This window comes from Rhododendron vialii, chromosome 9a, assembly GCF_030253575.1.
Source record: "Rhododendron vialii isolate Sample 1 chromosome 9a, ASM3025357v1".
Taxonomy (NCBI): Eukaryota; Viridiplantae; Streptophyta; class Magnoliopsida; order Ericales; family Ericaceae; genus Rhododendron; species Rhododendron vialii.
Genome location: NC_080565.1, coordinates 16153973 through 16180444, shown reverse-complemented (window position 1 = coordinate 16180444; position 26472 = coordinate 16153973). Strand labels below are relative to the sequence as shown.

Sequence of the window (26472 nt, the reverse complement as noted above, 5' to 3'; positions counted from 1 at the left end):
AATTGGTGCGTGCTGCAGGTTTTGAGGCATTTGCTTTGGGCCTCAATCTTCCAAAGATTGATTAGTCACTGATGACCTCGCTAGTTGAGAGGTGGTGGGATACCACCAATACATTCCACTTCCCCTCTGCCGGTGAGATGACGATCACACCAGACAACTTCTTTTTGCTCACTGGTCTTCGAGTAGGTGGAGTTCCTCTTCGGATTGACCCTCAGCTCTGGTGGTGAAAGGTAGCTTTGGAGTGGTTTCTAGGCAAGGGGCCTCATCTTCATTCATAGGGTCACCTTGACATCTCTTGGTTGAGCAAGAGTTTCATGAAGGTTGATATCCTTACTCAGATGAGCATTGAACAACTAGCATGGGCCTTTCTCCTATACCTCCTGGGGCAAACAATGTTTGTCAACAAGGATAGCTATGTACATACATAGTTTTTGGCCCCTTTGCAGCACTTCGAGGCTGTTTGGGAATTTGACTAGGGAGGACCTGCTTCGGCCACTTTGTTTGGCAACCTTGGAGCTTGTTCACGGGACAAGAGTCCCATCCTTGGTGGTCACTACCGAGTGCTTGAGGTATACCCTTCTGCCCTTTCCTTCTTTCTCATTTTGGTTTCTCCTGGTATTGAGTCATGTTTGTTAATCCATTTCTCAGCTCTGGGCTTTTGAGCATCTTCTTTAGTTTCCAACTGACACCAAGCATGAGGATGCGAACTGTGTTCCTCGTTATGAGTGATGGTTGGTGGGACAACAGAAGCCGCGGTCACCTGTTCTGAGCCTTCCTGAATGGTGGCGAGTTCTGGATCGGTTGACAGTCGATCAGGTATCTCTTTTTTCTCCTTGTATTCCTTATCTTTAGATTTCCATATCATTGTGCTGTAACTAACTTGACCCTATTTATAGGTGTGGTTTGACCCTTGGAATGGCATACCAGAGGACGCCCCTCTTGCACGTTCCAGAGTTTTGGATCATACTCGTAGCTTGATCGAGGGCTCTTTTTGCCAAGCTTGGTATCTGGGTGATCAGGCGACTAGTCAGTGGCGTCCATGCGCTAAGGCTCTTCAGTTTGTTCCTCCTCCTCCTCCAATATTGATGAGATCCACCTCCTCAATGTCTAAGGAAGATTTGAGGAATGCTCGGATTAGAGACTGGGTGGGCTTGCTTCTTCAGGTAGGTGACTACACAGAGTATTGTCGCCTTTTCTTGATTCCGCCTGCTATTCCTTCTGTTGCTCCTGTTTGGCCACGGGCCCCTAACTTTGTTTCTTTCCATTCTGCTGACGAAGAGGAAGAGCGTTTGGCGCTTACTCCTTGCACGACCCTGCTCTACACGTTACCGACCGGAGTTTCACAGGTATTTTCAGGTTTCCACTGCTTTATTCTAGTTTCCAATGCTTCATATTGTATCCCATGCTTAAATGCTTGTAATTTTGATTATCCTACGGGTGCCTGCTGTGATAGTGTAGGAATGGCTGAGTGCTTATCAGAGTGCGGAGGCTCTAGTTCGGAGGCAGCGCCGTCGAATCCTTGAGGCATGGTTCTCTTGTATGATTCTTTGCTTTGTGTTCTTTCTTGATTCTGAATGCATGTATCCTTTTTCTTGCAGCTTGAGGCTGAGCGAGTACCAGCTGCTAGCGGGGAGGATGTGAGCACCAGTGAGCAATCCCCTTCTTCATCTCAGCGACCGTCTCGGAGACGCCGTGATGACTAGCCTTAGGATTTTCCTTTTTCTTTCCTGTCCATAGTTAGCAAAAAGACAGGCAGCAATTGTATTTATGTAGTGAAAGCAACCACAGCGATGATTTTTGTAATCAAGCTTTTTGTTCATGAAATGAGAAATTCTTTTCTTGCCCCTAAATGTATTGAGTTTGCATGTAATAGTCAGAACATTGCTTTTAAAATTGTTTTGAACAGGTATCTACTTGTTTTTTTGTTTTGACAAGCAACGAGAGTTGCCAACCCTGAAAATAGTTTTGCAGCAAATTGTTATGCCATAGGTCTGAAATGAGATAGCGGCCATGGAATTGATAACACGGCTGAGGAATCGATGTCTCGACCGATACATCAATCTTTCGGCCATTACTTCCATTTTCTAAAAGAAGCTAGATTTTGTTTTAGGCAAGTAGCATCCTCTTTTCTCTTCCTACTTGACTTTGATTTATGTCTTTCATTTTCCTCTGTTATGTTCCATAATCTCTTTGCCAAATTCGGGAATTTTTGAGGCATCCTGTCTATTGTATTGATGACCTTCAGGTTAGAGGGAATGAACAATAATTCTCGTGTCCTTTGCTATTGTCAATCCTTCGAGAAAAGCATACTTATCTTTTGCAAGCTCAATACGCAGGGTTAGCTATGCCTTTCATTGAGTACAATTTTATTGATATCTTCTCTCCACATGTTTGGGCCGCATCTCAATGTGAGATTGCCTACGTATCTAAATCAGGAAATTAGGCCATGAATGTAGTTCCAAAATCACAACCTTTGAGGTTGGGCTTCCAGTCTTGGTTTTTCTTCTCACATGCTCTAAATTTTGCCTAGTTTACCTACTGGAGGTTGAGTCCCTAGCAAGCTTTTCTTTGGACGCCTTAACTTTTGCCTAGGCTGCGCTTTTGCAGTTTCTTTGCCCTAGCAAGCTTTGCTCTTACTTTTGCTTGGATTTTTGGGTTACCCAACGAGCATTTCTCACAAGAGGATTTCTGCACTTTGGAGAGGAATTTGGTGGAGATATTTTTCTGAATCTCCTCTGTGTTTGTACTTTCATAATTGGCAAGCTAACTCTAAGTGTTCTTGCGGAGATAGCATCTTCTTTCTAAGTTTTGACAAAAACCTAGTTTCTTAAGCAACTAAAGTTCATCCTTGCTTTCCCTTTTTGTCAGTGACACAAAGGACTTGATTTCTTAAAGTTTTTCCTTATTTGGCAAAGAGATTGTAGTACATGGCAATTGCAATTTTAAGAACCAAATCACTAGATAAGCATAGTTTAGAAGATAAAACAAGAATGCATTTAGCAGCAATAAAATGCCCAAACAGTGGCCCAAAAGATGTTCTAGCTTGATTTAGAAAATAAAAGCAATGTTCTATCATTTTTTGCCATGTTATGACTTTTCAGCTACTGCAGCATTTCGGGGCTATCTCTTTTTCCATTGCCTTTCACAGTTTTATACTCTTTTCCACCCTCTTCTTTGCCAAACAGAGTCTTTGAACTTGATCTATCTTCAAAGCTTGCATAATGACTTTTTCGAGACATGAGCAGTCCCCAAATAGAAATATCAGCCAGGGTTTCTAGCTCATCTTTCTCAGTTTCTACCCCTTGATTTTCTTCCTCATTGTTGATTGTGCACATGTAAAGGAGATTAGTTGTTTGGTTAAACAGTTGATGCCAAAGAGATCCCATCAAGCGGATCGTCATACCCTCCTTCCATTTCATTAAAGTCACTTTTTCCCATTCGATAGGGGTCTGTGCATATGAAATCTAGATCCTCTTCTTCTTCTATCCATTGACTGTAATTGCATTCCTCATAAGGATTGACCCACGGCTGTATCTTGAATTCTTCCACTTCTTCTATACGGTTAGTTGTTTCCCAGATGATGGGGGGCGTTGGAATTTTTGGGGCTATTGATGGGTACCATTATTTGGGCAGGCTTGAAGCGAGCATGCCTTCTCATCGTGATGACCCTCTCCCGTTCCTTCTTCCTATTCTCGAACCAAATGCGTAACCATTCGTCATCTTCTACAAACGGAATGTCTGGATCCTCCAAATTGTGTTTCGTCCAGGAATGCTCTTCCCATTTCTTTAACCTTTCCCCTTTTGCTTGTTCATCTTCGTTGCTTTTGTTAGACATGTCGGGATCGATCACCACCGACTAATCAGATTCGCTATTTTCTTCTTCCTCCATCATGAAACACCCATCCTCCTCTGGGAAGGTCAAGGTTGGCTTGGTTTGGGTAACTTGGACAATGTACTGGCTAGGGTTGTATATGGAATTGTGAGACAGGATTATTAGATTGATATTGTGAGGTGGTGGTTCAGCATTATGAGCAGGGAGCGGGTTGTCTTGCACATCAGGTTTTGGAGGTTTTGTGGCTCGGTTATCGATAAGGTCTTGGATGTCATGGTGAAGACGCATGCAATGGTCTATCTCATGCCCAGGATGATGATAAGCACATTGTTTGTCGGGGTCATGGTTTAAGCCATAAGGTGGCTGAGGAGGCGATTTGTTCAAGGGTTTGAGATGCCCTTGGCGGCTTAGAATGGTTAAGGCTTTGGAGAGAGTCATATAAAGAGGGTTAAAGTTGCAGTGAGGGTGATTTGAGTTTCGAGAAGAGCTAGTTTGGAAAGGTTCTTATGGCAAGGCTGGGTTATGGGCGTTAATAGAGGCATGAGAAGTATGGGTAGGAAAGGTTTTCTAGGGTGGAGGAGGAGCTTCTTCTTTCCCAATGAGCCCTAGCTTGATTCCATCTTCAATCTGTAGCCCAATAGCATGCAGGCATTTGAAATCGGTGATAGCCTGAGTGTAGATATGCTTGAGATACTTAGGCGGTAGATTTTTGACAACTATCCTTACTTGGTCTTCCTTAGAGAGGCGGTTCTTCATCTTAGCGGCTTTCTCTCTCCATCTAGCCATGAATGTAGCAAAGTCTTCGTTTGACTCTTGCTTGGACATCTCCAAATCTCGAGTGGTTAGCTCAATTTAGACATTATATGAGTATTGCTTGACAAAAGCATTGGCAATTTGTGGCCAAGTTTGATAGTGCACAAATTTCAAAGTGAGGAACCAATCGAGAGCGCTTCCGGTGAGGGTCCTTTAAAACAATTGAGCAATGAGCTCATCACTCAAGCCCATTGGCTTTAGGGTGCTGATCACATGGCGGACATGGCTGGTAGAGTTACAAGTCCCATTAAACTTCTCCATGTTTGGCATCCTGAACTTCTCGGGCAGTTGAGAGTCTAGGAAGAGGCAAAGTCCTTCAAAGTCCAGAATTTGGTCCCCTTGTGAATGGGCCAGGGCATATTTGATCTCTTTGACTTGCTTGGCCAATTCGGGGCTTTCTATTGTTACTACTTTAAGAGGATTCTCATCGTATTCCTTGTCTTCCTCATCCTCATCATCTCTTGTTGCTTTCTCGGCTAGCAAAACAGCAATTTCGGCTTGGAGATTAGCGATAGTGGCGTCGTTGTCTGACATTTCTGAGATGGGAGTGGGAGGAAAACTTAATGAAACTTGGGGGTTAGTAGATGATCGGATTTGTTAAGAAGATGACCGTGAGGACCCAAAAAGTGATTGAGACCGCTGTGGTAGGGGTGTTCTGGCAGGTGAGGATGACAGACGGGATGACTACAAAGCCCTTTCTTTAGCGTGGCTTCGGGTGTTGTAAGAGTATAAAATTGGCTGTGGTTGCTTTCTTGGCTCACCTATCGTGCCTGCTTGAAAGTAAAATACCTGTAAGTCAGTACTGGGCTGTATAGGGTTAGGATTTGGGCTAAAAATCCCAACCCTTCTGCACCAAAAGAGATGTTACAACAACAAATGATACAGGGTGTGAAGAAGAACTTCAAAGCAAAATGTAGGAAAATTCCTTAACTTGCGGGTTCCTATCTTATTTTGATAAGTTCTATGGCTCTCTAACACATGTAAGATTTGGGTAGTCTTAAGGTGCTCCGTTGTCAAAGGGTGCCAGTCCTCTCACCAACCCATCATAGGCGGCAATCGGGTGATCCCCTTTTTGATATACCACTAGGTACTAGTAACTGTGGAGTTTGTTGGAACCCCTAACATAGCCCGTGACATCCCGGGGTATTAGGTGAACTCAACGAGGTTGCCCGCTCGATGCATATGATACAAGAATTAGATAAAGCAAGTCCTATGTCGAACTTTCTGGTTATGGCTCTCAAGTCCCTAGCAGAGTCGCCAAAAACTGTACACACCTCCCAAACAGGGCATCGCCATACAGATTGATCATGCTTGTTTGGTTCCACTTCATAAACCAAGATCGTGGATATTCCCATGGCTAGGAACATCTCCACACGATAATGGTTATAATCAAAATAGAGTTGCCACCTAGTTTATAAAAACTGGGAAAAAGATAGAGATTTCGGGTACTGGAACCAAGAGTACAATAAAGGGAAGGTGTTAGGCACCCCTCTTTGCCCAGTCGTGAGACTAGCCCATAATTATTCGACATAAAACGTATGCTTGCTTTATTTAATTCTAAACACTTAAAATCTGATTATTTGGCCTTTAATAGATGATATGGTGAGCCAGAATAGTAATGAAAGCACGTATCAGAAATAAGCAGAACAAAACAAGCTGTCCCAGGGAAATGGATCTCTCGGCCGAGGGATCCCACTGGATTGATATATCGACCGAGGGATTGATGTCCCAATCGATGTTCTTCCTCACACCAGACTAAATGATTAATAGAAAATCAAAACGCTACGATTAATGTATAAAAGCATGAAAAAGATCAAACCATAGGCCCTTAGGCCTCACCACCTTGATCCCTCAGTTAATTAATTGCTTTGGATTGAGGGTGATTGACTTATTTGCTTCTTGAAACCCTAGGGTTAGGGTTTGTACTTCGGGGGTTTGATTGTCGGATTGCGGCTGTCTTCAAGAGGTTAGGGCTTTTATAGAAGGAGTATGAGAGAGTGTTTCTGCAGAGATTTATGGCTAGATAGGTTTGATTGTGATATGTTTTTCGGAACCTTAAGTGTCTCTTTATTTAGGCAATTGGTGACTCACTCTGGCTAATCAAATGGCGTGAATCAATAAGGTAGTATAGGGTAATAGGATCTCTAGACGAAATCTGCTTCGTAGCCCAAACGCATTGGAAAAAGGCTGCTACGGTTTTGAGAATGGATCAAACATTTGACAGAACATTCCAGAATCTGAAAAATAGACGATTTGGTGGCTGAGCAAAGGATCTGACGGCCAAGTGATAGATGTGGCGGCCGAAGAATTGATCTGGCTACTGAGGAATCAATCTCTCAGGGAGATTTTCAAGCAACATGTTTCACAGGTGAAAGAATGAAGTTAAGGTCGTGAGATAGATCTTATGTCCGACAGATGGATTTTCCTAGGATGTTGTATTTCTGTTTGAAAGGCCATATGGCTTTGAATTGGGTCCTTTAAGTGGCTAAAAGTACTCACCAAAAGTCCATGGGTTTACGAGAAGTCAATCAGCAATCACTGTATGCATTCATCATTTGGATGGTCCCCAAGGTGGGACTTGAAATAATCGTTAGGGCAAATTAGTGTGTCTACATAATGAAATGAATGTTATTCTTCCTATTTATCTATTTCATACTCGTAAAGAAACACTTGAATGGGCATCACACCATAACTCAGAGCAAAAACCAATTTTAGAAATTGGAACACACTCAACAAATAGGAACAACGCACGGTTATCTATAACACCGCATGGCGTACCATTTTGCTACCAAATTTCACTGTACCTCGAGCATTGTAGAATTTAATACACACAATGTTCAAGAATGGGTTTGCTGGATTTCAAACGTTTCTTTGACCAGGGCTCAAAACTCAGAACACTGTGAACTGAATCGCAACACCGTGAGGTGTGATACAGAACATCATGAGACATTTTGAATTCAAACTTGACCTAGAACCAGCTTAAGGCAAGCAGGTTAGTATGCCCCACAAGTTCAAATCACTCTCTTTCTCTTTCCCTCTCTCTCTTCTCTCTCTTTCTAAGCGGGTTAATACACCCCACAAGTTCAAATCTCTCTCTCTCTCTTTCCCTCTCTCTCTCTCTCTCTCTCTCTCATGCTCATGGAAAGTAGCGAAATGCTTGGTGGTGATCAACCACCATGAGTAGAGGTTACACCACCTTCGATTCCTTCGGAGGGTGGTGCAACAGTTGGAGGGGCTCCGGAGGCCCCCGAATTTAAGGTTTTGGTGCCTATAGCCGAGGAGGCCGACACCTTGGCCGCCATGGAGGGTGGCGAAGGTGGTGATGGCAGTAGTGGTGGTGGTGACACGGTCGGTGGGGATTCTTGGAGTACGGAGGCTTGGATAGATGGTTTGGCAAGTGCGGAGGCCCAAATAGGTGGTTCAAGCTTAGAGGAGAGGGCGTTGGAGGCCTCGCCCATGACGCAGCCCCGGTCTGACTTGGGGAAGTACCCGCTTATTGCAGAAGAGCCGGTGGAGATGGAGACATCGACTGCTTTTGTAAGTAAAGGCACAGGTGCGAGTTCATCGCGTCCCGTAGGCACAGGTGAATTCTTGAGTTGGCCAACATCGAGGAATTGGCCGAGACTTTACGTATTGAGTCTGGAGTGGCAGCGGCTTTGCTTGAGGTATGCTTTGAGGAGGAGTGACAGGCTAAGGTTAAGAAGGAGCGATGGGCCGAGGAGGAGGAGGTGTTGGTCCCATGGAGGATGGTGGTTGAGGAGGCTAGGGCGGCCCTTCGTGGCCCAGGCCCTTTTGACGAGGAGACTTACGTGTCTTTCTTGCACGCGGTGGAGCCGTACCTTTGGGAGGCTTATAGAACGCGGTGAGGGATGTACGACGAGACACTGGTCCTGAAAGACCGCACGCAACACCTGTCCAAGCGACCCGAAGAGGTACATTTTAATATTTGCATTTTCAATACAATGTCTGTACTTTCCAATTCCTTGCTTTGATTATTGTACCAATTGCGGAGTTGGGCTACGGGGGTGTGGCCATAGTGCCGAAGTTTTGGGAGAGGCTTCCAAAGGCGGTGTAGATGATGGTGAGAGATGATGGTTTTGAGGAGTTTGTCAGTATACTGACAAGGGCGAGCACCGATCGCCAGCTTGTACGCACTCTTGCCGAGTGATGGTGGGACACGACGAATTCGTTCCACTTCTCTTTCGGTGAGATGATGGTGATGCCATTGGACTTTTTGGCGATCACCGTCTTGAGGGTCACAGGTGACCCGATACCCTTTCAGGCAGAGATGGGGAGGATGCCAGTACATAGAAAATTCTCTTGAGGCACACACTGAAGACCGAGAAGGACAATGCACGGTACTCTTAACTTTTTGGGTTGTGGAGACGAAACCTAATGGGTAGGGTGGAGGAAGAGCAGGTGGCCTGGTGCTTCTTGTCGTACGTACTCAGTGTGTCCCTATTTTCGAACAGGCGCAACCAAATACACTTGCCTTTCTTGCCAGCGCTCCGAGACTTTTGGGCAGATTGCCTGCTACGATTGGGAAGGGCAGTTTTGGGGGCCTGCTACACCTTCATGGGATCTCTTTGTCGTGGAGCAGGGAAGAGCCTCGGTGGCTACTGGCACATCTGGGAGGTATTACTCAAACTCTTCTTTCCATATTGTAAGTTAGTTTTAATATGCTTTCACATATTTCATACTTAACTCTAGTACTTCAAACCCTGTAGCTTTGGACGTATGAGATACTCAGATGTACCCTCCCTAGACCTATTGCCCTAGCTCTGTGATACTCCCTCGAGCCCTCCATTGGGCGAAGGAGTATCGTGGAGCGAAGAAAGGGAAGGGGGGTTTGAACGGATATCTCCTTTACTTGGACGAGTTACGTCCTGGCCAAGTATCAAAACTTTATTTGCCTTCTAATTCATGCTTCCCATGCATTTCAATTCAATGGATTTCTGACGTTGTTTGCCTTTGATTGCAAATCTAATGGCGCGTTTAGGACCGACTCGAGGCTCCTTACCTCACCCAGAGTAGGGAGGTGATGAGGGGGAGAGTGCTGCTCGAGTTGCCCTACGACTGGTAGTCATACCTGGGTGACAAGAAGTCAAGCCAGTCCCTAAACTTGGCTGCCTTCGTGGTTCCTGGACCGCTCCCTCCGCTTGTTCAGAGGACTGAGCGATACACCTTAAGGGAGGTGGAGCGGTTAACGAGACCAGACTCCCAGCTTGAGCAGCTCCTTCAGCTGGATGCTGACTATGCTGAATACAGGGCTCGGTCCCTGATGGGGAGTTTCGGGATCCGTGCTGCTTGGGAAGCAGAGCAGCAGGCAAAGGGTGGCAGAGGTGGAGGCCGCAGAGGTTGGGGCTGAGGCCAAGGTGGCAATGTAGGTCGAGGCGCGGACACTTTGCCTATGCTTTCCTGGAGGGTGGACGTTGTCACTGCTCAAGGGGTCTCCTGCTTTGTGGAAATTCTTCGGCTGGCGGTCGAGCCTTCAGCGTTCAAAGTTGAGGTATGAAGTACTTTGATCACTTTGATGCTTGTCATTCCTGCTATATTGCCTGATTTTCATTCTTGTTGTGCAGGTGATGCCCAAGTATGCGCGGTAGGTGGCGACGCTTATCACTGGTCATAACCAGTTGATAAGGCAGTACGCGATGGGCCAGTCCCCGCCAAGGCAACTCGTGGAGCGGTGGTAGGATTAAAACTTCTATGCTCCATTTATTCAGCTTTCAATTCTAATTCTAACATTCAAATGATAATGATGCAAATGTTGTGCTTGTGCAGACTTGTAGTGGGGTTTTTCCTGATCTAAGGAAAATGCAATAGAGCACGGGTGGAGCAAGATGCCATGTACGGGTGCATCGCAGAAGATAGAAGCCGACCACGTGGTGAGCACGGGAGCACCACGTGGAAAGCATCCGAAATGGTGTACATAGCAGCACGGCCGCACCACGGGAGGGTGCATAGTGCCGAGCAAGGTTGTTATTAGACGATAATGGGCAGTGGTGCTCAACATGATTGCCGAGCAAAGGGCACTATTACGTAGTATTAGCCGAGCAAAGCTGACCAACGAGATGGGTGGCCAGATTGGTCTAGAATATTCTAGAATGAGCACCTTACACAATAAAAGGGAATCCTGCAATTAAGGGAAGGATATATTCTGCCATGAGGGGCAGAGATAAAGTCACCATACAGGACGAATTCCATATAGAGAGAGTAGCCCAATGAGAATGGGATCTCGTCTTATTGGGAGAAAAAGTCCCAGAAAAGCTAAGTTTCCTATACGAGTGAGGAAACTTAGGCAACGAAGGTGCTTGGAGAGCAAGTAATGAGGAATCTATATATACAAGGTAACCCTAATGAGAAGAGGTACACTTTTGAGCAATAATTCTACTTACTATCTCTCTTACGAAATGAGGGTTTTAGTTGTATATTGACTTTGCCATCAGAGGGCCTTTGCCGACGAGTGGCATTGCTGCTCTCACTATTTTTGTGCTGTAGGTTTTAGGGTTCCAATAAAGTTGCCACGTGCGTCGGTCTCAAGGAGTGTGGATCTTTCTTATATAGTTTTTACCGTTTACAATTGGCGTCGTTTTTGGGAAAGGAAGTAACTCTTTGAAATCACGATTATGGTAGAAGAGAATCCTAAGACACCTTTGGATCAGGGTGTAGGAGGAAGCAAAGTTCCGCCGCTAGCACCAAAAAAGCCTCAGTAAGCGAAGGACAAAGAGATAGCCAATTAGAAAAAACCCCCATTTGTGCTTCCCGCAGGAGGGGATGGTGGAAGTGGAAAAATGGGAGATAGCACGAAGATGAAGGATAAATCTCTATCTTTCCATGAAGATAGGCGTGAGAAGTCCGACAAATGTTCTGTGAGCGTTTGGGACGGCGAGAACAATCTCGAACAAAAGGAATGAGAATTGAAAGAGTATGCCAGGCGGATGAAAAGATGTGAGCGAGAGATACGTGAACTTAATAAACAAAGGACCTATGAAGAAAGGTCTGGGAGTTCACGAGAGTACCAGAGCAAGAACCGAACTCCAAAGAAGCGCCGAAGGGACTCCCGCCATGAAAGGAATGGAAGAAGTCTGTAGCGGGAGGAGAAACGGTCAAGAAGGCACCGTCGGGATAGATATGAATGGTCTGACTTTGATTGGGAAAGGGAGGAGGAGCGAAGGTCTGAACGACACAAGGAGGGGGCCACAACCGCACAGGACGCGGCGCGCAAGGCCCTTAGTAAACTAATAGCTCTCCTCTCTCAAGACGGTTACAAAGCGCAAGGCTTCCTAACAGGGTGAAACACAGCACGTTCGTGCTGTATAAGACAAACACGGACCCTGTGGCTCACATATAGCACTATCACCAGGTCATGTTCATGCATGAAGGGGACGATGCTATCATGCGCAAGATGTTCGCCTCGAGTTTGGGAAAGGTGGCCTTTGCATGGTTCCACAAGTTGGTGCCGAACTCAATCAAGAGTTGGAAATAACTTTCCGAAGACTTTTGAAGTATTGTATATATACACCAATGGTGACATCATTTGACACTTTTTGGTGACAAAAAATTGGAGTTGACACGGAATATACTCAACGGTGACAAACAATTTTACTGCTTGTCACCGAAAACCTTTGGGTGACTAGGGTAAATAATGAGGAGATTTGGTGACAAAATATTTGCCACTGAAGACAAATTTCGGTGACAAGTATAAAGTTGTCACCGAAAGATCCGAATTTTCGTGCTCCCGGTCTCCAACTCATTTAGGCGCGCTGTCAAAAGAGGGAAATGAAAATTTTTACAATCAAAACGACGTCGTTTTACTTGTCACCATAACCCAGCCCTAACTTTCCTCTTTTTCATGCTGCCTCTCTTCGGTCTCCACTCCTGTAGCCACACTTACGCCGAAGACTTCCATCAGCCCACAAATCGGCGGCGCTCCGATCATCCGAGGTCTTTTTCTGTCCCTCTCAGCATCTCTCTCTCTCTCTCTCTCTCTCATTCTATTTATCCTTAAGCTCTGTTTCACAGAGCTCCTCTTTCTTGCGGATCTCGAAGACGGCAACAATCGACTTCGCAAATGCTCTACCTCAGTGGTTAGTAAATGAATCTACATTTTTTCGATTCCAGTAGTTTGAAATCAATAGCAATCGATCTTGTTGAACCACGCTTCTTCCGTGATGAACGCTAACTGTGTGTGTATGTTCACTTGTGTATGTGTGCTTAGTTGTGAAATGGATTGCTTCAAATGACTTGATTTGGTCTCACGCTCAGTCAAAGAAAAAGGTTTTGCATCTTGGTCGACTGATTTTGTTAGGGATTTTGTTTTGGTAAGATTTTGTATCCAGATCAACTAATTTATTAAGGATTGTGTTTGCTTAACACTGAAAGACTGATTCCTTAGGTTAATAGTGATCAACCGATTCCGTTAGGCTAACAGCAGATCTGCTGATTCTGCGTACCTACTCTGAAATCCAAACCGGTAAATTCTCAACTCAGTCGTTTCTTACTAGAAAAAAGTTTAACTGGTTATACTTATAGCTAGGCTATGTTCTTTAGATTTTGTTGAGAGATTGATCAGTAGATTAAAATAGATGATGAGATTGATTTTGTTTGGCTAAATGCAGATATTCTTGCTCACCAACTTAAAAAAGTTATTCTATTCTCGAGCGGTAAGGTTCTTTAAGATATATGTAGGATGTGTGATTTTCTGGAACTTGTGGTTGGGAAACATGGTGGATAAATTTGAAGATTTAGTGTTATGGATATAATAGTACTCTCTTCGCTGATGCTTTGTGGTTAATCATTAATGTGGAGTATGCAGAAACTAATAACATTCTATGTGATATTTCTATGCTCGTTCACACCATCTCAATCTTTTGCAAGCTGAAAATATTCTATGTAAAATTTTCTCTGTCCTTTCGGGTTGTTGGAAGAGCAAGAGAATACAATGCCATAGATCCCCATGTAGCGCTAGTTGTAACACCCTGATTTTCGGAAATGTTAATTAAATGAATTTGAGTAAATTGCGGAATACTTTAGACATTCATTTAATTAAAACGAGTCTGATTACAAAAGGGAAAGTACAAGGGTGAGCCATCTATCTAATCATAGTGATAAACAATTGTTGTTTCATGAGTAAATCGGTTCATTTGTGGCTGTGCATAAGTCTTCTCATGGTTCAACTTATTTTATGGGGCCAAGCTACTAGAATGAGTTCATGGTAATAAGTAATGGGGTTTATAAAGTTGTAACATATGTTGCTTCTTTAGGTCCCACCTAATTGCTGCCCTGGTTCTATTTATTTCTTTTCTCCTTTTATACATTGTCAACATATTATCGGTGTACCCGTACTAATGCACAAATGATTTTTCTTCTTTGCAGAGTGCCTACTTTTAAGCTTTTTATCCGCTTGCTGACTTGATTATGTATTGCTCGAGTTTTTTATCCTATGTATCTGTCCAGAGGTAGGTAGCCCTTCTTTCCAAACCATGGAATCATCCTGCCAATGGCTCATTGCGTATAAGGATTCGTATGCCCGTAACTTAGTTCCCATAGTGACTGCATTGCTCCTTGAGTCAGCCTATCAAACTACCAGTTACTTCATAATTCATATTGCTTTTGCAGAAGCCTGGAGGAATCATTGTTTTGCTTGATGAAGCCTGGTAAGGAACATTTCTCATTATGCAAGCTCGCGTGCATATATACGTTATCTGTGTGATTGTATGCCAGGGAGTTTTGACATGCCTCCGAAGGTCGCCAATGTCTGACTTCTGGTGGACATTTCTGTTGGACATTGGTACTTGTAAGGCACAAGTACATTTGTTGAAAATGCATCAGCAATTGTTTCCAATTTCTTTTTCTTTAGAAACTCGTCATGCCTTGATACCCATGACCTACAATCTTGGTGCAACTTTTTTGAAATGTTATTGGGGCCAAAGATAAAGTCAGTTGAAGTATGAACTTTATACATGTTGGCCCCTCCTCCTTTAGGCCTTCTTGACTTCTACGCACACTAACATCTAACAGCTTCAAAACTACGTTAACAGTAAGGCTTCATAAAGGGAACAGTCCTGCTAGTCCCACTTCTTTTCCAACATATAAATGTAGAGACCAGAAATTTTTTTTATTACTTTTTAATGCTATAGACATAGATTAATTGTCAATTTACCAACAAAATAAAACATTAAGTTTCCCATTGAAAATAAAGTTCGTCGTTACTTTTTTGTAAGGAAACTGGGAATACACATACCTTTGTTATCGTGGCTCTTCATATCCCTTTCCTCAATTTTGGAAATTGTAATACCAACATGTGTCCATGTCTACTCCTTATTTCTATGTTTGTGTTCTTAGTTTATGTGTTTAATATTTGCCTATATTTAGATTTTCATGCCCACATATCTTTTGTGTGCATATGCATGCATAACTCGAATACGGGCTTCTTATTTATGGAAGATGAATGACCTTTTTATCTATTTAACGATGGACTATTCTATTTCCAGCATGTTTCCAAAGTCAACTCTTGAAACATTTTCACAAAAGCTTTTATCAGACATTCAAGTCTCACAAGGGATTTATCAAGCCAAAACTGTCTCGTACAGATTTTGCCATTGCTCACTATGCAGGGGAGGTTAGTTAGATAACTGTTATTCTTTTGTCAGTACAATGAAGTGCCTTTCTACAAATTACTGTTATTAGCATTGAAACATGATACTGTATTTTGGGTTTTAATATTGTCTCAATGTTGTCTGTTCTGGTGCATAGGAATATAAAAGCATATGTCGATTTCCTCGTCATAAACATAAATGTCATGGATACCTCAAGTCTTCATCTTTGGATATTGTACATTAATATTAGATACTTTTTTCTGGCTTGTGTCCTCCAGCATGGGGTGCCATATTGCTTTTTCTCCTTACGTAGCTTCATATAGCTAGAACAGTGGTGTAGCATTACAGCTTCTTTGTTTATATTCCTGTCCTTTCTAGATGTCTCTTGCATTGAAGGGGTTTATAAATGGTTTTGCAGATAGGACAAACGAAGTTGTTCTTAAGAACCGGCCAGATGGCCGAGCTAGATGCACGTAGGGCAGAAAAACTTAACAAGGCAGCCAAGACTATTCAAAGAAAGATGAGAACTCATATTAGTCGCAAACGATTTATTGCAATACGGAGGGCTACTATTTGCATACAATCTATATGGAGTGGTGCGTCAGCTGATCTTTGAAGCAAGAAAACTTTACTGTAGCTAAAAACCCTGCATTTTACAGAGAGCATGTGCCAGACATCCTTCTGCTGTGGCACTTATTGGAAGGATATTTGCTTCTTCCCTCACACACACAGTTTATCTTTTTGTTGGTTCTCTTTTCTATCAATGGCACAATTGGACCTAGGTGCTTATTCCCATTTTCTTATAAGAATTCACCGTTTCCTTTTTTTGTTACGGCTATTAGGAAGACTTGCTTGCAAATTGTACGAGACCATGAAAAGGGAGGCAGCTACTGTTAAGATACAGACAACTTCACATAGGCACTTGGCTAGAATGGCATATATCAGAATCAAGTCCTCAGTGCTTGTCTTGCAGACAGGTTTGCATGCAATGGCTGCTCGCAATGAATTCAGATGTAGAAAGCAGACTAAGGCATCAATTATTATTCAGGTTATTGACTATTTGTTTCTGTGTTGCTTTATAGCTATAACTGATGTTTATTATACTTCCAAGGTATTAGTTTTACTTAAAAAAAATGCAGGCCCATTGGCGTGGTCATAGAGATTTTTCACACCACAAGAAACTCAGGAAGGCATCGATAGTTACACAATGTAGATGGCGGGGGAGAATTGCCAAGAGAGGGCTTCGAAAACTAAAGATGGTAGGTATTGGTGTTCTCATGCTATTGAAGTTGAAAGTAGTTCCTCATGCACCTTGTCATTTGAAATGGCAATGGCGTAAAAGCATCCATGTGATATATATTAATGCAAAGGAAAACACTATTTACTTCAAAGGTAATTTCACTCGACAGAGAGACATTCTTGTTGGGAACTGACAAAGGAAAACACTGTTTACCTCATTGCCTTAATTACCTTATTCTTGTAAACTGTCATCTTTTGATAATTTTTATTTTTTTTGACAAAAGTACCAAGAGAATGGACGTAAGCAACAAAAATGATGATATGTAAGCAACATTAAGTAGGTGTCCACATCAAGATAATGGACGTAAGCATACAAAAATGATGATATGCTTCTACTTTCCAATTTTATTATTTCATCTGAATCTTCTGATAGTTTTAAAAGTGTGATAAAGCTTGAATTAATGTGGTTCATGTGTCGACACGTGTCTAAAGTGTGTCCAGAGCGTGTCCATGTCTTACACGTTTCCGACACCGACACCGACACCGACACTTCGATTCTGGCAAAGTTTGTCGCTACGTAGGTTGCATATCATCGATATTATGTAGAATGACATCAATATCTAGGTTGGGTAGCTCACTTAGTCGCTCATGAGTCATGCCATAATTCGTTATAGAACATGGAGCAAAATCTCTTTCTTTTTCAGAACCTTTTGTAGGCTTGACATGTTATATAATTGCTTCTTTCTTTCTTTTTTTCCAATTTTGTACAGGTAAGGAGATGGAGTTGCTTTTTGGCAGTTTACCAAGATGGAGTTGAAGACTTTTTGGTAGTTAAATAGAACACTTGTTTTGAGTTCTTTTTGTCATTGGACACACCATGGATATGGATGTTTTGTAAGTTTCGGTAATGCTGTTAAGTTTGAAGTGGTTATTGTTGTAGGATGAATGTTTTGAAGGGTTGTAAAGTTGGATGATGAATTTAGACTTATTGGATATTTGATTTGAATGATATTTTGATTCTTCACAATTTAAGTTTTGTTAAGTTGAATCATAAGAAAAAAAAAATCTGAAACTTTGTAAGCAGGTGAAAATAATATTTGATGCTATAGCCCTATTTTTGGTGACAAAAGAGATTGTCACGGTTGTGTGTATTACCACTATGATAGGTTATTGGTGACACACAATTGGTTGTCCTGGTAGGTACTTTTGGTGACAACCTTTGTCACAGAAAAATCTTTTTCTGTGACAGCCTGGTGCTATCATTGTTACTTTCCATGACATAATCACCTTTGTGCAAAAAATCTCTCTTTCGTGACACCATATTGTTGTCATTGTTACTTTCGGTGACAATTGTGTCACAGAAAAATTTGTCTTCTGTGACACCAAATTCTTGTCACTGTTGACAACATTCCGTGACAATTACACAATTTTGTCACCCTTGACTTTCAGTGTCATGGATACAATGACACCTCTTCTTGTGTCACCAAAGATAATAGGTGACAAAATTTGGACTTTTGGTGACATTTTTACATGTCACCGAATGTGTTTTTTGTTGTAGTACTGTCTTCCATGGAATAGGGACCCGGTGAGTCGCTGAGAAGTTATGCCAAGAAGTTTTGGGAGGCATTCAATGAGATCGAGAATTACTGCGAGGAGTACGCACTGGCAACCTTCAAGACCAGTCTGGTCCTAAGGGGAAGCAACGGGAGCATCTCTACATGTACCCAGTCGAAACACTAGCCAAGCTCATGGAGAAGAAAGAGCAGCATGCACGGGCTGAGGACGATATCCTGTGGGAAGGGGGTAAATGCCCTGTCGAGCAACCAAAGCGGGTCACAAAGAAGGCCGCCCAGCCCAAGCAGTGGTCTTACGAGAAGATTATGGGCCCCATGAATTACAGCTAGGGAAAGAAGGAGAACAAGCCTATGCTCGAGCCAAGATCATTCTTCATTGTAAATACGGTTTTCAAGGACCCTATTTACAGCATACTTTTCCGTATAAAGCATTGCCCTTGGTTCAAGTGGCCAGCGGACAAAATATCGGGGGACTTCAAGTCCAGAAGGGACACTAGCGAACGATGGAGTTACCATAAGGATTGGGGACACATGACGGAGAATTGTGAGTTCTACAAGAGGTTCTTGGAAGAGAAGGTCGTAGAGGGCCTCCTCAATGAGTATATCGAAAACGCTCTGTGAAATCGGGAAGCGGTCAAGGAATCATAGTTCGATCAACCGCCACAAGGGCTGATCCAAATGATACACAGCTTGGCTGCTCCATACACACAGAAGTAGGTGAGGATCTTGACAAGGCAGGCCAAGCATGATAGCCATGTGATGAAGCTCGGCAAGAAGAGGGCAACACCGGACAAAGGGCCAGAAGGTGTGATTAGTTTTACGATCGAGGATCTGAAGGGAGTACAAGTTCCCCATAACGATGCGTTAGTTGTCACCCTACGTGTGGGAGACTACGAAGTCGAGAAGATCCTCGTGGATCAAGGGAGCTGCACCAAAGAGTTGTACTATAAGGCCTTCAAACAGATGAGGTTGGATCAAGCCGAGCTCGTGGAGTCCATAATGCCACTAATCGGGTTTAGTTCGGATGCTGTATGGCCCCTTTGAAAGGTGACTTTGAACATGTGGGCAAGATCGGTAGTCTTGCCCACAGATTTCCTAGTGGTGGATGTGTCAGGCTCTTACAAAGCGATCAATGGGAGGACGTGGTTGCACATAATGAAGGCAATTTCCTCAACCGGTACTAGATGATAAAATATCAAGGAACAGATGGCGTTGAGTGCATCAAACGAAACCAGAAGACAGCCCAATAGTGCTTAATGCTTGGTCCAGATCCTGAAGAAAATGCCAAAGGTACATTTGGTAAAATTGGTAGAGGTTTCGGACCAACCAACAATCCTAGATGTTGGGGGGATCCAACCTAGAAAGAGGTTGAGGGATTGAAGAGAATCTAGATTGGGGATGACCCAGAGAGGTGCTTCCTTATCGGCGAAACATTAACCGAGCAGGAGGAACAAGAGCTTGTAGAATTCTTGAAGTAGCACATCGATGTATTTGCTTGGATGCCACAGGAGATGCCAGGGATAGATCTCGAGGTAATCTGTCATCACTTGAATATGGATCCCTAGCACAAACCTATGGTGCAAAAGAAGAGAAGGTCGACAATACAACACACGGAGGTGGTAATTGAGGAAGTGGACAGACTTTTAGAGGCAGATGCAATTAGGGAAGTGTACTATCCAGCGTGGCTGTCTAACACCGTGGTGGTAAAAAAGAAGAATGGCAAGTGGAGAGTCCGTGTAGACTTCACAAGCCTGAGTCCGTTTAGACTTCACAAGCCTAAATAAAGCCTGCCCTAAGGACAACTTTCCACTCCCAAGGATTGATCAATTAGTGGATGCAAACGTGGCATATTAGCGAATGAGCTTCCCTGATGCATACCGAGGGTACCATCAGATTGCCATGTATGGTCCGGATCAAGAAAAGACGTCATTCATAATGCCTCGGGGGCTATTCTATTACAAGATAATGCCATTTGGTCTGAGGAACGCAGGGGCCACATACCAAAGGCTGGTTACCAAGATGTTCAAGGAGCAACTCGGTAAGACCATGGAGGTCTACATCGACGACATGGTGGTTAAAAGTGTAGAGAAGGAAGACCACGTGAAGGACTTAAAGGAAACTTTCGAAGTTCTAAGGAAGTATGGACTAAAGCTCAACGCATTGAAGTGCGCATTCAGAGTCAGCTAAGGGAAGTTCTTGGGACACCTGGTAACAAGGAGGGGCATCGAGGCAAACCCCGACCAAATCTCTGCGATTCAGAATTTGGCATGTCCTAGGACTACGAAGGAAGTGCAAAGGTTGATGGGAATGGCGATCCCGCTTAATCCATTTATCAGTCGATCATCTAATAAGTGCAGACTGTTCTAATTATTGAAAAAGAGGGTAAGGTACGAATGAGGGGCAGATTGTGAGCAAGCGTTTCAAGAGCTAAAACAATACTTGACCGCTCCATCGCTACTATCGACCCCGGAACCCAGAGAGGCGCTGACAGTGTACTTGGCAGTGTCAGAGCATGCAGTGAGTGCGTCACTCCTACGAGTAAGAGGTGCCGAGCAGGCTCCGATTTCGTACGTGAGTAAGACCCTGCTGAGTGCAAAGACGAGGTACCTCCCTTTGGAAAAATTGGTCTTAGCCTTATTAACAGCAACGAGGAAGTTGCCTCACTATTTCGAAAGCCACCCAATCGTCCTGTATACGGAGTTCCTATTGAAAGCCCTGCTTCGAATAGCGAATTTCTTAGGAAGAATCTTGACTTGGTCGGTGGAGTTGAGTCAATACGAGATTGGCTATCAACCCTGAATGGCAATAAAGGGCCAAGTATTGGCCGATTTATAGCAAAGTTCATGCCATCGGCCTAGCCCCAGCTACCATTGAAAGAACCAATACTGAGGAACAAAGGAAAAGCAAAAGTGACGATCAAACAAGAAAACCCCAGTGCGGAGCAATACCTCGAGGAATGGAAGAGGTATGTGGATGGGTCCGCGTGCAACAAAGGAGGAGGGGCAGGCATGGTGATCTTTTCCCCAGAAGGGTTAGTTCTTGAACAGGCCGTTCAGCTTGGGTTCAACAAGTCGAACAATGCGGCGGAGTACGAGGCTCTATTGGTAGGACTTTGAAGTGCCGAGGTACTGAACATACGGAGTCTAAGTGTTTACTATGATTCACAGTTGGTAGTAAACCAACTTTTCGGGGAGTACGAGGTGCAAAACAAGAATATGGCCGCCTACGTGGAGGCAGCCAAGATTCTACTTATCAAGATTGAGCAGGTGCATGTGCAGCAGATTAGCTCGAGGAAGAACGCACATGCGGACTCATTAGCTTGCTTGGCCTCTGCAATACCCACAGAATACAAAAGAACGGTGGCTGTCGAGTCCTTGAGTAGGCCAAGTAGGCCGAGGAAGTGATGTTAGATCTTGAGCTGGGCCCGAGCTGAATGGACCCAATAGTGAGTTACCTACGGGACGAAACGCTCTCGGTCGATAAGAGGGAGGCTCACAAGATCAAGGCCAAGTCTTTTAGGTTTTGGGTCTCATCAGAGGGAAAGTTGTACAAGAAGTCCTTCACTGGGCCATACTTGCTATGTGTGCACCCCTCAATGGTGGACAACCTATTATACGAAATCCACGAGGCGACATGTGGAGGACACACATGCGGCCGATCCATAGCCCACTTAGCGATCTCTTAGGGCTATTGGTGGCCACATATGTAGGAGGATGCAAAGGCCTACGTAAAGGTCTGTGAAAAATGCCAGAGGTTCGCCCCGATCATGCAATCATCAGCAGAGGATCTGTTGCTGCTTACAAGCCCTTGGCTGTTTGCCCAGTGAGGGATGGACATCGTGGGTCCAATGCCGAAGGCTTCGGGAAACAAAAAGTTCCTACTTGTGGCAACTTATTATTTCATGAAGTGGATAGAGGCGGAACCTCTTGCGAGAATCACTGAGCCAATGGTGCAAAAGTTTGTGTGGAAGAACATCATCATAAGGTTTGGTGTCCCCTTCTCCATCATATCAGATAACGGGTCTCAGTTCCAGAAGAAGTTTAGGGCTTTCTCCGCCCAGTATAAAATCTGGAATTACTATTCCATGCCGGCTTACCCGCAGAGCAATGAGCAGGGAGAGGTGTCGAATAAGACAATCCTTGGAGCAATTAAAAAGAAACTCGAGAAAAAGAAGGGCAAGTGGCCTGAAGAGGTGCCCATGGTCCTTTGGGCATACCGAACTATGCCGAGGAGTTCCAACGGCGAGACATCGTACTCCCTGACATTTGGGACTGAGGCAATAATACCCTTCGAGATAGGGCTGCCAACAAATCGAACGACTCTGGTAGAAAGTGAGGGCAACGATCGAAACCTAGCTTGAGAGATGGATTTTTTTGAGGAAAAGAGAGAGTGGGCGTTGGTAAAACTGGCATCGTACTAGGAGCAGCTTATGAGAAGCTATAACAAGAGGGTGACCCACATGGAGTTTAGTGTAGGGGATTTGGTCTTGAGGAAGGTGGTCGGGAACACCAAGATCAAAACTGACGGAAAGCTCGGACTGAACTGGGAAGGTCCATACAAGGTAATAGAAGTGGCTAGAGTGGGAGCCTATTGTTTGGTAGATCTGGATGGGTATCCAGTCCCTTGGCCATGGAATACGCCGAATCTGAAGAAATTATGGGTTTAAGCGAAGCTAAGTGGCTTTTGTTTTTTGAAATTTTCGTTTTCAACTTATTTTTGCAGTGTGCCACGTTGTAAGATCGTGTGTTTTTTGCTTTCAAATATAGTGTGGCATTATGCCTCAGTATTAATGAGTTTATCTATGTTTAGAATTTGCTTCTTCATTGCAACTGTTATGTTTTCGTGAATTTATGAATAAAACTTGCAGTTTTCAGTGTTTATTGAATTGTCGACTTGTTTATTTTGAACACTTAAGTATGGACCTAAATCGCTTTATTTAGGTCCATACTGGGAAGCCGTGGAAGCGCTTGAGTTTGGAATTAAATCGTGTCTCTAACTCCATACTGGGAAGCAGAGTAGTAAGTATGGGGGATGCTACCTAAATACTTGAACTATTCGAATATTCTGAATATGTTAATATTAAAACAAAATAGGCAACGTTGAGTGCCTCGGAACAAAGTGTGACTAAACACAAGTAAACACCAAAAGTAAAATAAATGCCATGAAAGGCAACATATAGTAAGATTAAAGCCACGAAGGGCTACCAAAACTAAGGGCCACGGAGGGCCAGGGTACAAAAGCCACCAAGAATCATCAACACTCCGAAGGGTCCCGAAGCAAAAGTTAGTGTAATGTGTGTTAAATGCCACGAGGTGCACCAGCAAAATTAAGAGTATCAAAACGGCCACCCAGGGCCATTGGATGTTTCATCTACTGCGCAGGGTAGGAATTAGAGGAGAAGGTTGGAAAACTTACCACGGTTAGGCGGCCGAAGTGATCATCTCTCGATCAACATCAATGACAGGATTGGTAGTGTCACGCCCTCAATTATCACCATAATTAAATAAACCATTTCGATAAAAGATCCTCGCATACGATAACTAATACCCAAAAGAAGTTCTCACCTGTTTAATTTACAAATCAAGTCCCCAGGTTAAGAGATATACAACTTTGGCACACCGGCCCCAAAATAAGCTTAAGTATGAATACGAACAAATTGATAACTTACAAACAGTTTAGTCAAAAGGTGTCGAACCGCTTTTCCACCATCTCTCCTAAAACCAATTGATGGTAGGAAGGGCTTCAATTAAGTCATTTATGACATTCGACATCGCACCCGTAAGTCTGTTTTTAGAGCGGTCGCAGGGAGTGGCATTGTGTAACCAAATCCATGGAGGCACTTCAGGCCCAACAATCCCTCCCTCACGATGACACTCCCGCGCCTCAAACCCATGACCTGGCTCTGATACCACTTGTCGAACTGCTTTTCCACCATCTATCCTAAAACTAATTGGTGGTAGGAAGGGCTTCAATTAAGTCATCTACGGCATTCGACATCGCACCCGCAAATCTGTTTTTAGAGCGGTCGCATGGAGTGACATTGTGTAACCAAATCCATGGGGGCACTTCGGGCCCAACAAAAGGAAATTCTTGAATAAATAGTTACAAATCCATCTTTATCAAAAGAAAGTCATTTACAAAGATGATTAAGTAACTAAAATATAGTTAGCTTCCAAAAAAAAAATGCCTTCCCATCTCAATACTTGATGCACACACACTATTGACCGACATTTGAACCTGAAAAGAAAGATTGGGTTGAGCTACAATAGCCCGGTAGAAAAATCTCTACAGAATCTATATGTAAATGAGACGATAAGCATGAATACCATGAATCAAGCTAAATAGCCGATCCAATATAACACAAGCCAACGCCATGTACAAGTATTAAATACTCTCTCATACACCTACACATGCACACACCCCTTCCAACAAATTTCCACCCTTTGCGACTTTGTGTTTCCACCCCTTGCGTCATAATAAACTCCACATTCAACTTCACAACAACAATCACATTATCATCATTATCAATACCAATACTATGTACTTGTTCCACACACACTGACATCATCCAATGCGTCACAAATAAACCATAATCATAACAATGAAGACAACTATGTAATATTCATAAAAATATGCAATTCTCAAACCATAAGGTGTTCCATCCGAACCATGAATAGCAATCAAACTCTATATCACACAAAATCACCACATAACATGTAGAGAAAGAAAGAAATCCATACCAAAGTGGATTTTGAGCAAAACCCTAGGTCTACCAAGAGGAATAAGCCCAAATCTTCTAAGAACAAGCTACTCCCAAGCTTGGGTACAAGATCTAGAGAGTATATAATTACCCCAAAAAACATGATAAAAAAGCAAAGATCAACAAGTGATTGAGAGGAGAGAGAGAGAAAAATGAGTTTAAGAGCCAAAAAGTGAAATCAAGAACATAAAACTTACCCATTGTTCACCAAATGCAAGAATCCAGTGATTTTGAGGAAAGAATCCCTTGGATCTTGAAGATTTGAGGTAGAAATCAAGAGTTTTTGGTGAGATTGGAGTGGAGTAGGGTAAGTGAGAGGGGGTGTTTCCAGATTTGTTTCGTAGGATTTGGGTGTGAAAAATGGTAAAGGGGGGTATTTATAGTGGGCTGAAATGTTTGCTGAATTTTCAAAAAATCGACAGTGGGTACCGGTACTAGGCAATTCCCAGTACCGGTACTGGAACCCCAAAAATGCCAAACAACATAACTTCTGGACAACGGGTACCGGTACTGGGCAAAATGTAGTACCGGTACTGGCTGGGCAGAAAAGTGAAATTTCACCAACGGACACCGAACCGAACCCCACTCATTACCAACACTTCCAAACATCATTACAACATCAAAATATGATTTTCCACATTTTAAACGATTAAAGAAAATAGAATAATTCACGGATCTCTACAATCTATCCTCCTTAAAAAAATTTCGTCGCGAAATTTATAACTCAAGCCAACTAAAATCATGCATCAAATAATCATGCTTATGCCACAATACATATAATCAAACAACAAGCTAACAACCATAAACTCAAAACATAGAAGTCACATTGGTTAATTCGGAAACAAGTGCGGATACTTCTTTCTAACTTCATCTTCCCTTTCCCATGTCGATTCTTCCTTCCAAGATTACTCCATAGAACTCGCACTAACGGTATGGTCTTACCCCTCAAAACTTGCTCACGAGAGTCCAGGATACGTATCGGCTCCTCTTCGTAAGATGCATCAGCTTCCAACTCTAGTTCGGACCACTCTAGAATGTGTGACTGATCTGGCTCGTACTTCCGCGACATTGATACATGGAATACATTATGAATGCCCGATAACCTCGGTGGTAATGCCAATCGATAAGCCACTTCCCCGATCTTCTCGATAATATCAAACGACCGGATAAAACAAGGTGAAACCTTACCCTTTTGCCCAAAATGAGATAATCCCCGACGTAGTAACACCTTAAGGAACACGTACATGATCCCCCACTTCAAATGATAACGGCTGGCGACGACGATCGGCATAACTCTTTTATCTACTTTGACACCTTAAGGAACACATGATCCCCCACTTCAAATGATAATGGCCGGCGACGACGATCGGCATAACTCTTTTGTCTACTTTGACACCTTAAGGAACACATGATCCCCCACTTCAAATGATAACGGCCGGCGACGACGATCGGCATAACTCTTTTGTCTACTTTGCACGGTCAACTATCATTGACAAATCACTTTGACTTGCTCGGTGGTTCTCTTTTGTGCTTCAAGAAGGCATTGGCAAATCGCTCTCATGCTCTCGGAGGTTTCTTTGATCAAATCTGGCCCAACCAAAGTAGCCTCGCCCAACTCAGTCCAACAAACGGGTGATCGACACGATCTCCCAT

The 26472-nt window shown here is 43.3% G+C and overlaps 1 protein-coding gene across 2 annotated transcripts; it reads left to right on the top strand.

The window, feature by feature from the left end:
• The first annotated feature begins 12520 nt into the window (after nucleotides 1-12520).
• LOC131302023 (myosin-9-like) lies at nucleotides 12521-17512 on the top strand. 2 transcript variants are annotated; one of them, XM_058328591.1, is made up of 10 exons: nucleotides 12521-12735; nucleotides 12867-12969; nucleotides 13044-13121; nucleotides 14024-14106; nucleotides 14267-14304; nucleotides 15142-15269; nucleotides 15665-15842; nucleotides 16089-16294; nucleotides 16386-16505; nucleotides 17256-17512. In XM_058328591.1, the coding sequence occupies exons 4-10, from the start codon at nucleotides 14066-14068 to the stop codon at nucleotides 17322-17324; spliced, it is 780 nt and encodes a 259-aa protein (XP_058184574.1). In that variant the 5' UTR covers nucleotides 12521-12735; nucleotides 12867-12969; nucleotides 13044-13121; nucleotides 14024-14065; the 3' UTR covers nucleotides 17325-17512. The 2 variants fall into 2 exon arrangements, with proteins under 2 accessions (XP_058184574.1, XP_058184573.1); XM_058328590.1 differs by having other exon boundaries at nucleotides 13267-14106.
• Nucleotides 17513-26472: the final 8960 nt, after the last annotated feature.